The sequence below is a fragment of the Corylus avellana genome, chromosome ca3 (assembly GCF_901000735.1).
Source record: "Corylus avellana chromosome ca3, CavTom2PMs-1.0".
NCBI classification, from domain to species: Eukaryota; Viridiplantae; Streptophyta; class Magnoliopsida; order Fagales; family Betulaceae; genus Corylus; species Corylus avellana.
Window position 1 is genome coordinate 26,046,663 of NC_081543.1, and position 12,523 is coordinate 26,059,185.

General features: G+C 37.0%; 1 protein-coding gene across 1 annotated transcript; it reads right to left on the reverse strand.

Annotated features, from left to right (window-relative positions):
- On the reverse strand, positions 1–12,523 carry LOC132176107 (monodehydroascorbate reductase, chloroplastic/mitochondrial). The gene is made up of 17 exons (XM_059588232.1): positions 12,398–12,523; positions 12,118–12,295; positions 11,927–12,026; positions 11,727–11,804; positions 11,253–11,324; positions 10,762–10,880; positions 10,584–10,668; positions 9,881–9,970; positions 9,377–9,478; positions 9,142–9,231; positions 8,865–8,945; positions 8,598–8,669; positions 8,424–8,518; positions 8,219–8,307; positions 8,069–8,131; positions 7,916–7,956; positions 1–447 (listed from the first exon to the last, which is right to left on the reverse strand). Exons 1-17 carry the CDS (start codon positions 12,405–12,407, stop codon positions 316–318), a joined length of 1,497 nt encoding a protein of 498 aa, XP_059444215.1. The 5' UTR covers positions 12,408–12,523; the 3' UTR covers positions 1–315.

Below are 12,523 nucleotides of genomic sequence, written 5' to 3' on the forward strand. Positions count from 1 at the left end.
TGAGGAAGATAAACACCATTATTATAATTATTTCTTTTACCAAGTCCTAATCAGGAATTCAGGATCCTTAATTACATAGCTGTAAAAGAAGAAATCTCGGTTAAAGAATGAGGATTTGGCTTAGGTGTCGTTAAAAAAGGAAAAAAACAAGTACTGTAGTTTTTTCAATAGTCCAGATTTAATTCTATTCTCTCTCTTTTTCTCATGAAAAACTTGAAAGTTTATGTAAACCTTTGAAAAAAAACTACAACGGGAGATCTCCTGTAGTGTTTTTATTGGAACTTTACAGATTCATAAGCACTATTATGTAGTATATTAGACAGCAGTCTCAACTTGTAGGGATGCCCGAGCAATGTCTAGTGCCTCCTCAACTGAAGAAGCATTCTGAAGCTTGGCTTTATCAACAAATGGTTGGCTCCTCGCAAGTTTAGGAAGGAGTTGAAAATCCTTCAAAAAAAACATAATAAGGCGTCAGTTTTCTAGTCTACTAAGCCAAAGGCAGCGACGGCAGTTCAATAATCCAGAGTCTGTTTTATATAATTAAATGCGGAAGCAATTTAAAGAAAAAAGAAATCTAAATTCAAGAATTTTCTATCTTTTGTCCTCTTTCTCCATACTCCCATTGATTGATTGCAAAGAAAATGTAGGAAAACAAGGGTTAAAATCGTACAAAGTTCACAGCAACATTCAAGCAGTAAAAATAAAATGACCAAGTTTTGGATCCCTTTCCTGACTATAATGTATAATCTCATATTGATTAATTAAACATGTACATATATAACAACCCATTTGGTTTTGGGCCATCGCAAAGGTTAGCTTACCAAAATGGCAAAATGTATATGGGATTTGGGACTGATATTTTTCCTGATACTATTGAGGATTAATTGCTATTATGATCATTAACTTCTTAAGTCTAACCAAGATGTAAAGCTTAACTTGTAAATTATTCTTTTGTGAATTGCTTATGCTATACTTTCGGCATCAGAAACAAGCGAAGATGTACATTAGTAGATGCATCTGTGTCTGAGATAAACCTAATTACAACTGACCTTTCTAGGCAGGTGATATCTCTCCCTTCAATAACGGAGAGGTCTTCAGGGGATTGGGGGCAGGGGATGAATATCCCCCATTGTATAAGTTCTGTTTACCATTTGATATATTTCAAAAACTCTGATTTTTTTTTAGAAGAAAGGAAAAAATGCAGAATCAATCCCTATGATTGCACCCATTTACAATTAGCTTCTTGTGGTATAAAAATTGGTTGAGAACTCCCAGTGATATGCAAGAAAAGCAAATAAGTCTCTAGTCTCAACTTTCATCCAAACTTTACAAAATCTGTTAGTGTGCTATGTCAGATCCAATCATACAACGCAACATGCCCAGCATAATTACTCAACTGCCCAAAAAAACATGTTGGTATGATACTTCACTTATCAAATCCAAGTGTGTTACACGCCCTCCGCTTAGTTAGAAAGGTAAAGTTAAACCACCACCCCCCCGAAACCCTTAGAGCCTCCACATAAAACTATCAAGAAGGGAGAGGGTGTCTGTGTAAGGAGCACCACGCTGTTCGTGCGGTAGGAGCTATGGAGGTAAGCCAACTAAAAACACCCATGATCTGTCAAATGATGGTTAGATATCGTGGGTCACAATTTTAGCTTCCAGTTTAGGGAGAAACCTTGAATGTTTCTGAAGTGTTTGCATCTTTTTTAAGAATATATATGTTTTTGTTGGTTGATGTTCTTTAAAAAGTGATTTCCTTTTCAAAGATTTGCAATTGTGTCTGCTTTTTTGTGCCTTTTAGGGTTTTCTTTGCCTTCTTCCCTGCATCTTTGAATTAGTATATGCAGAACTGATTCTTCACGGAAGCATAATAGACACCTTTCCTATCAAAATGTGTTTTGACTCATATCCTTTTTATAGCATGCCTTAAACTATTGGACTTAACTACTTACATGCGTTTACTCCAATAAAGATTATAATGTGCCTTAAACGATGGGGACTGCTTTGCTTTGATTTAGACTTACGACTTGATTGCATTGTCACTATTGAACAATGATATGAATTAAATTAAGACCTGATTGCATTGCCAAGGTCAAAACTATTTGTTTTTGTTTTTGCAAAAATGGTGAGATTTCTCATTTACCATGGCGGTTCCCCTAAAATTTTATGAATGTGCTACGTCAAATGGCAGATTTTTTACCAAGGAGAAGTTGATGTAGACCAATTGTCGATTGCCAGGTGGGCAAACAAGCTACAGGAATTGGGATACATGAATTATACTGGTTATTGGAACAAGCTTGACGATGAGGTTTCAGATTGTTGACTTGCACACATCCATAATGATAATGATGTCGTCAATTTGATTGGGAGGATAATTTGTGAGAATAGAAGAGTGTTGCACCTATATGTGGAGCGTGAAACCAATCATCCAAATCTCATTGATCCAACCAACCAAACTATTAATTGTTGCTGAAGTCTTTAAATTATGTTTAGTGGTTGGGGGAGGTGTATCAAATTCTAATGTTGGGAAATGGATGGGGAGGAGGAAGGGGTGGAGTTGGGGAGGACTCCTCTAAAAGTGATGTTGATTATGAAGCTTTTAGGGAGGACTCAGACGATAGTGTAGTACTAAGTGATTATGAGGAAACAGATGCTGAGGATGAAGATCTTTGCATAACACGAGTGAAAGGTAAAGCCAACGACAATGTATATGGAAATTTTGATTGCTTTGGGCTTGGTACATCCTCTAATGTGAATGATGGTGATGTTGTGACATCCGATTCTGCTAATAGTGAGAGAGATATGGAGAGTTTTATCATCTGATTCTGACGAGGGGCAAGCCACCCAACACAAGGAGAAGAGAAATACTCGAACTTCACTAAGAATTAGTTGAAAGGGAAAGTTCGATTTTGTGTTCAAACACAACAATAAAATCCCGGTGACAGAGGTCAGCAGATTGAAATGTGGGCAGTAGATTCATGCATCGCAGTCAAACACCTAAGACCCCATCCAAATCAAGACCTTTCCAATGCACAATTGTGGCACCCATCATGAGAACAAAAGAACTTATGTGAATTGGATTGCAAAGCGATATCTTGAGAATTTTAGGGATGACCCCACATGGCCCGAGTTTGCTTTGAGTGAGTAAATTTTAAGTAACTATAATATTATCCTGGGATATAATGCCTATTGAGCAAGAAAGTTAGCTTTAAAAATGGTGTACATGAATGAGAGTGAGCGCTACAAAAACTCTTGAGACTATGCTGCAGCAATGCAAAAATGGAACCCAGACAGCACACAACATATGCAGTCTGGTAAAAGATGGGACCTTATTTTCATAGGATGCTTGTATGCCAGCAAGAAAGGTCTAATTGCTCAATGTAGACCTATGATTGCATCAGATGGTTGCCACTTAAAGACCACGTACGAGGGGCAATTATTATGTATTACCGCAAAGATGGGAACGCTAACATGTTCCCAATTGCATATGTTGTTGTAGAAACTGAGCATAAAGACTCGTGGACATGGTTTATGAATAGTCTACTAGATTGCATTAGCCTTATTGAGGAGGGCAGATGAGTATTTATGTCTGATAGACAAAAGATGAAATCTATACTTATATTTTGTATATGAATGTTGTATTATTAAGACATTGTTTATTTATAGCACTACGCTTATTTAATTTATTTTTCCATTTGTTTCTTATAGGGGCTCCTTGATACATTTGACTTTGTGTATCCTAGAGTTGAAATAAGTTTTGTATCCGACATCTACATGCCAATTTCAAAAGTAATGGATGGAAAGAAAAAACATTTAAAGATGAGTTGTATGGTGCCACTAGAGCCACAATACGAGCATGATTTGACCACCACATGAGTGTGATTAAGGGTACGGATGACAAAGCTTTCAAGTGTTTAGAACCTATTAATCCCAGTTGTTGGTCAAGGCATGCATTTGGAACCAATTGTAAAAGCAATATGATCTCAAACAACATTTTTGAATCATTTAACTCATGGATTAAGGATGCAAGGGACAAACCACTCCTAACTATATTGACTATATTGGAAATAATTAGGAGACAACTAATGAACAGGTTTAGTAAAAGAGAGGGAGCGAAACAGGCCACTAATGAGATTTGTCACAAGATGCAAGAAAAACTAGAGAGGTCAAAAGATCGACAATGATACTACATATGAGGTTGACCACTGCCACGATGCAAGGACTGCAGTCAATCTGAGCAGCATTACATGTAGTGGTAGATGGCAACTTAATGGGATTTCGTGTCCCCATGCATGTGCTGCCATTTTTCTGATTGAGGTACGCCAAAAGACTTTGTGCATGACATGGATGTGCAGAAAAGAGCCTACACCCCATCAATGCATCCAATGCTCGAGCTTGATGAATGGCCAAAAATAACTATTAAGACCATCCTACCTCCTCAGGTGAAAACTCCACCCGAACGGCCTAAAAAGGTCAAAATAAGAGTGGGAGAAAAATGAATAGTCAATAGTCACTTTTGGCTATCGAGTTTTCACCCAAGGTTGGATGGTATAAAAGTTTTCACCCGGTAAGATGGTGTCAATAGTCACTTCTTACCTTTTTAGGCCGTGTAGCTGGAGTTTTCACCTAAAGATGTAGGATGGTCTCAATAGTCACTTTTGGCCATTTCCTAGGCTTGGGCATTGGATGCACCGATGGGGTGTAGGCTTTCTTGTATGCATTCACGCATTAGCACTCATGCATGGGGACAAAGATCCCCATTCAGCTACCATCTACCACAACTACATGTCATGTTGCTCAGATTGACCACCCTCCTCGCATCATGGCAATGGACAAACTCAAACTCAACCTCATCTACCCATCGGCATATGTGGCATCTTTGTAGATCTTTCAACCTCTCCAGTTTTTTTTTTTTTTTTGTATCTTGGGACAAATTTCATTAGTTGCCTATTTAGCTCCTTTCATACAATGAGACCTGTTCATCAGTTGTCTCCTAATTATCTCCAACATGGTTATGAGTGGCTTATCCCTTGCATCCTTAATCCATGAGTTATATGATTCAACAATGTTGTTAGAGATCATATCACTTTTACAATTGGTCCCAAATGCATGCCTTGACCAACAACGAGGATTAATAGGTTCCAAATACTTGAAAGCTTAGTCGTCCATACCCTTAATCACACTCACATGGTAGTCAAATCATGCTTGTATTGTGGTCTAGCGACACCATACAACTCATCTTTAAATGATATTTCTTTTCCATCCACTACTTTTAAAATTGTCATGTAGATGGATACAAAACCTATGTTCAACTACATGATACACGAAGTCAAATATATCAAAGAATCCCTATAAGAAACAAATGAAAAAAAATAATTAAATTAGCATAGTGCTCTAAATCAACATAAGTCTTATTAATATAACATCATGTACAAAAAATAAGTATAGGTATAAATACACATCTACACTCCTCAATTGGACCAATGCAATATAGTAGACTGACCATAAACATGTCCATGAGTCTCTACACTCAATTTCTATAACAACATATGCAATTGGGAACATGTCCTCAATTCCACCCATGCCTACAACACATAATAAGTGTCCCCCATACGGGCCCTTTATGTGGCAATCATCTAATGCAATTATAGGTCTACACCCAGCAATTAGACCTCTCTTGTAGGCATTCAACATACAAAAATCTTATGAAAATAAGGTTCACCTTTTACCAAACCGCATATGCTGCTTGGGTCCCATTTGTGCACTGCTGCAGCATAGTCCTGAGAATTTTTGTAATGCTCACTCTCATTCTCATACACCATTTTTAATGCCAACTTCCTAGCTCGATATGCATCATCTCTTGAGATTGTAATATTATAGTATCTTCTAATTTGCTCTCTCAAAGCAAACTTAGGCCATGTGAAGTCATCCCTAAAATTCTCAAGATATTGCTTCAAGATCCAATTCACATCAGCTCTTTTGTTCTCTGGGTGCTACAATTGTGTATTGGAAAGATCTTAATTTAGATGGAGTCTAGAGTGTTTGATTGCAATGCATGAATCGGCCACCCACACTCATATTTGTACACTGTTGTCACCTGGATTTTATCGTTGTGTTTGAACAAAAAATCGAATCTGGTTTGAATGAAATAAGTTTCGATGGTATTCTTAAACATGGTTGTATCGCGAAATCTTTGCCCAATTCTTAACTTGATTTTTCCTTTCATGGAGTATCGGCTAAGTCTTTGTTCACTATAAACATCGATTGCAGGGTGAAGACTTTAGGTTTTACTTTCTTACTTTACCTTGCTAAAGTGGCGGAGGGGGTTGACGTGTAACACACATGGCTTTGATATGTGACATTTCAATTCCAAAGTGGTTTTTTTTTTTTTTTGGAAGTGAGTAATTAAAGTGGACATGGGTTGTTGTATGATTGGATCCAACATGGCACATTAACAGATGCCGTCTAGATTTTTGAAGAAAGTTGAGAGTAGGGACCTATTTGCCTTTTTTTGCTTACCACAATGAGTTCTCAATTAAGTTTTTTATACCACAGAGAACTAATTATAAATAGGTGTGATTTGAGAGAGAGGCTTGGTGGAGAAAAGCGATAGAGTCTAAATATGATAATTTATGGGGAGGGTGGTGCTCTCTTGAGCCTGCATGAGCTTATGAGGTGGGGTTGTGGGAGAATATCAAGAAAGGGTGGGAAACATTTATCAGCTTTACCAAATTTGAGGTGGGGAACGACTCCAGGATTAGCTTTTGGCATGACCAATGGTATGGGGAAGTAGCTCTAAAGGCAACTTTCCCAGTTTTATATGGTCTTGCTTGTGCGAAGGACGCTTTTATTGCGGCTAATTTGGAGTTTTTGGGCAGCTCTAACCAATAGAATGTGAGTTTCACTAGAGTGACACATGATTGGAGGTAGATGTCTGTACCTCTTTTTTCCAAGTGTTAAATTCAATTAGAGTGAGAAGGGGTTGTGTGGATCAACTGTGGTGGGCTCCTTCCGAAAGAGGTTTGTTCAAGGTCAAATCCTTCTATTGCTCCCTCTCTTCTTCAATAGGAACCTACTTCCCCTTGAAGAGTGTATGACGGACCCATGACCCTTGGAAGGCGGCCTTTTTTGCATGGTTGGCGGCTCTAGGCAAGATCCTCACCTTAGATAATCTTAGGAGGTGGCACGTCATCGTGATGGACAAATGTGCAAAAGGAATGGGGAGTCTGTGGACCACCTTCTTCTTCATTGCGAGGTGGCTTCTGCTATTTGGAGTGTTTTTTTCAATCGTTTTGGGATGTTCTGGGTTATGCCTAGACTTGTTGATCTATTTGACTGCTTGTGTTCCTTGGGTAGGTCAAGGATTGGAAAATAGTGCCTACATGCTTATTTAGGTGTTTATGGATGAAAAAAATGATAGAAACTTTGAGAATAGCTCTGGTCGTTGGGGAAATAATATCTTTGTTCTTCAAAACTTTATATTTTTGGACGGCGGCGTATGTGTCTCCTATGTCAATTAGATTTAGTGATTTTTCTGTTCATTTTGCTATTCCTAGTTAGGTGATTCCTTTTGTATACTTCTTGTGTGCTTAGGGGCATTGCTTTCAATGAGACTAGTTTATTCCTCATCAAAAAAATTGTAAGTAGGTGCAACCACATGAACTTATTTTTATACTTTTCCCTAAAAAAACATGAGACCTATACAAGAAATTCATTGATCATCAATTCTCTTATAATAAAAAAGAATAGCATTATTGTATTAGTAACCCATCACTTCTAAAATCCTTTGTTTTATTAAATTCTTTGATATTCACAAAAATGCCACAAACTTTTTCATTTTCAATATAACTATATTTTGTTGTATTGACTACTCTCATCAATTGTATGTAAAATTTGGGGAATAAAAAGTTACCTCAGTACTTCCACTTTCAACAAGAACACCTTTCAGTTTACCTGTGACCCAAGAATAAACTAATCATCTTTTGTCAACAACAACATAAATTTAAACATGCAATGCATATACACTTGGAGAGAGAGAAAGAGAGTTCCAAACAAATTACACTACCAGATTCTATCCAGAAAGTAGCTATCTTAGGATCAAAATCGCCAATTTCAATCGTCTCTCCAACTGTTCAAAAAAAATCACAATTAATGCCAAGTACGAGAAAGAATATCTAATAATTAATCCAACACTGCATACGTTACAGATTCTTACCATTATCCCCAAAAAATTGCCACCATATTTTTCTTGGGCTACCTTCATACTCAAATACCCTTGAGTAAAAATATGGAAGATAATCATACCTGGAAATCATGAAGTGATGTAAATCAACAAATAAGATGATTCAGAAAGGAGAAAAGTCACTCATATTAATTACATGTCCTAGAAAGTATGTACAGAAAAAGAAACTCCGACATACGTGTGATTTTGGGCACTTAGTAAAGCTTTAATGCAATGCTGTGCTGATCGACGAGCATGATCCACATGTTCAACTCGTGCTATGCGGTCATACATCTATTCAGGGTGAACCATGTGTACTTTCAGATTAAGCAAAACTTTTGCTGCATAATTTGACCCAAAAAAAAGCCCTCACCTTTAACGGGAAAGCTGCTACGTCTCCAACTGCAAAGATTCCAGGAATACTTGTCCGGAACTGTCCATCAACCTGGGATTTGATATTACATTATGTCAAGTATTGCTGTTCAAACAGACTAATTATCATGATCTGTGAAAGAAACAGAGTTTATTCATTGGCTTTAGCTTGGAACCATATATTATATGAGTTCCGGTTTCCCAAAGTAGTTCATTTCAAATGTTCATTCATTTCCATTGCTCACAATTGGTATACAATTAGGCTCACCTGTATTCCACCAACACTGGTGTTCAAACCCACACTTTCAAAGGGACTGACAGCAGGTTTCGCTCCAATACCAATAATTACCTGCAAAAAGAGAAATAGCATTTTTCCATTTCATCAACTTCTCCAACTTGTGTTCTTATGTTCAAACAAAACCACACCAAATTTCATTTTCATGACATTATAAAACATCGGTGCAAGATGAGAAAACTTGTTCCTCTATATGAAAAAAAAAAAAAAAAATGTTAAATCTAATCCACAAACATGAGCAGAACATTACTGTATCTGCCTCTATGTTAGATCCATCCTCAAGTTTGACAGCAGTCACGTGCCCATCAGAACCAGCTTCTAAGTTTTTTATGGATGCACCCTGGTGAACAATTAAAAAAGTTAAGAAAGCCCATTTCTATAGCTATAATCAAATGCAGCTTCTCTTTAGCTAGATACCAATTTTTCACACATTATACATGTGTGTGTTTGTGTGGTTAGAGAGAGAGAGAGAGAGAGAGAGGCACCTTTAAGAATTTGACACCATTCTCTTGGTACAGTTCTTCATATCTCCGGGATAGAGAAGGAGTAAACAGTCTTTGCAAGAGATGATTCTCTGGGAATATGATCTTTATGTTTCAAGAGAAAAAGTGTCCATTATATGTAACGAGTAAATAATTTTTTCTTTGCTCAACAACAAGAAATTCAAATAACACCGCTAATAGAAATATAAGTGAGATAACCAAATGGAGGTTCTTCTGACATGTCATGTCATCGAGATTTCCCATCAAATTAAAAGAAAAATTTTACGAGCTGCTCATAATATAAAAATGCATTTGAGAATGCAGTCCAATATGCTAGAGTTTTCAGGGGTTATTTGGGCAGAGGTTCATATACACCAAACCACAAATATGCCTCAATAAGTATGAATAGAAATGATAAAAAGTGGTGAAAGTTCCAACATTCTTCGCTTGAATTAATTAAGTCCATCCCAACTATCACAGAGGCAACAGATTGGACAGAACACATACCGTTGTATCAAGTTTCCAACCAACAGCTGCAGCGGCAACCTCCATGCCAATATAGCCACCACCAACAACGACCACCTTCCGTGCCCTCTCCTAAAAATTATATGTGAAGTTCATTTAAAGGGAAATTCATTTTAACTAAGGAATGTGCAGCTTCAAACTATTAAGCAATTCTTGATGAATATACAGCTCACAAGATAGTCTCTGGAAATCAATTTCAACAAAATTTTAGCTTGTCAAAGCTCAATGGCTCACACATATTCCTAGAGTTGAAATCTGAGCCTTCCACTATTCCTAGAGCTGAATCATTCTCTCCTCTACATCTAAGTAAATGATGTAGGAAACTTTTGGGAGGCTAAAAGCTTAAAGAAAATAAGTATATTTCATTCTGGATTAATAAAAAGGCAACATTTATGTGCTAAAATTTATAGAAGTTTTCAAATTTTTAATTTTCAAACTTTCACTCCAAAATGCTAGAGAAAATGCATATGATATCCTAGCTGCATTTCCTATAACCCTCAATGTAGCATAGCTTCAAACATGCAGGTTGAATATTATAATGCCTTCTAACAGCAAGCTGTTTTACTTTTGGTCAACCAAACCTCTCTACAACTAAGAATATAAACACCTATATTTATTCGTTAGCATATTTTAACAAAACAAAATTAAAAGGAAGTTGACAACAGAAGCATGAAAAAGAAATTACCAATGACGATACTAGCAAATTAGCATCTGCAACATCCCGGATATAGTGAACACCAGGTAGGTTTCCTCCAATTTTCTCTGGAAATCTGAAAAATTAAAAAGGTCAAGAAATCACCTTTGCTGACCCATTTATGTGAATAATCCAAAAAATCGAGTACTGATTCAAAATTTCAGGGTACCTTGAGGCTGTGCATCCTGTAGCTATTATAAGTGATCCATATTTAAGCAGCTTGCCTGAATTTGTCGTCAATGTTTGCTTCTCGATATCAATACTTGTAACTGGATCTTCATAAAACATCTAAGTAAAACAGTGGAAATTTCAAAATTATAGATCGCATTTCACAAAATTAATTATTGACGTTCAACTCAAAGTAAATGAGAAAAGAATCTATGTTCAAATAAGGTGCATCTTCCAAACTCTCATAATTATACTGAAGTGTTCTACATGAACTTTTTCCATTCAAATTATCAGGAAATGTAACTTGAACATATACATATCACGTTCAGTACAACAATTCTATTTTAAGTCAAGTTTCATCCACATGGGACACCCAAACACCCCCAAAATTTTTTAATTTTGTTTGAATCAAACTCAAACAGTGTTAATCAAATGAAAAAGAAAATGTAAAACTAAGTATTCAAAAAGAAGGGAGGGTGATATAAAGAATACCTCTATCCCTTTCTCTTTATACCAATCGGCAGTTTGCCTTTCCCCGCCAGATCCAACACAGGTATGAAATCCCTACATTAAATTTAAAAGCAGAACAGTTCCTGATCATAACCAAGCCTTAAAAAAAAAAATCACGTGCTTAAGTATATCTTACTTCAAACTCATTAAAACAAAATCAAACTTTTTGTTGGATTGAGTTCCTATTGCCAACATGTATGAATTGAGCTCCTCAAGTCCAAAAATGATATGATAAACACACTGATTAAGCTTTACAAAGAAGAAACAAACAAACACTCCGAATCACAATTTTTGAGCACTAATACACTAACTATTGCAATATAAAATAAATAACTATTCTTACACACTGATCATGCATGAATTGAGCTTTACTAAGAAGAAACAAACAAACACTCTGAATCACAATTTCTGAGCATTAATCCATCAGCAAATGCAATATGAAGTAAGCATCCTTACAGGTAATCGTGCTGGCTTTTTGTCTAGAGGAAACAAATAAGCCTTCGTCAAAGCTGGCCGCTCATACGGTGCATACGCCTGCAAAATAGTGAATTTTTATTTATATAAAAAAAAATTAAAAAAAAAAATGCAAACTATCATTTGCAATCAGTGATTAAGCTAACAAGCAATTCAAATGCTAAAAATTGAGCTAGACTCGCCTCCTTAGACACAATACAGAGGCGTCCATTGGCCATCCCATGTTCGACGAAAGTCCGAGCCGCGTAACCAGCCGCATTGCCACCTCCGACAATCACAAACCTGAAGAAAAAAAAAAACACAAATTTGAAAGATTAATTTAATTATCAAATCAATTTCTAACCTCAAACTCAAATTGCAATCAAAACCTCACTCTCGGTTCTCGTTCTCGAAGGCCGACGAGGCGGCCACGTAGCTTCTTCTCCGGACGCTTCCCAATCCGATCGAACAACGCCAGTGAGTTCGGTTGATCGAAGCAGACTGAGGGCACCAGAGCGAGAGCCCGTGCTTTATTTGGAACGAGTTGGACACTACTGCCATTAATCTACGACCTGTAGCTCGTGAAAAAAGAAGCAGAGAACAAAGCGGGGATTAGGGTTTGATAACGAAGAATTGTAATGGAAGAAGTTGAGCTTGAAGCAATGAAGTTGAACCTGAGGACATTGAGCTCAGAGGTCCTGTTATGCAATTATATTGCGAGTAAATTTCTGTCGGTTGGCTCTAGAGAATGCCGAAGGGACAGGGTCAGTTTAAATGGCAGTGGCAGTGGCTTGGGCTTT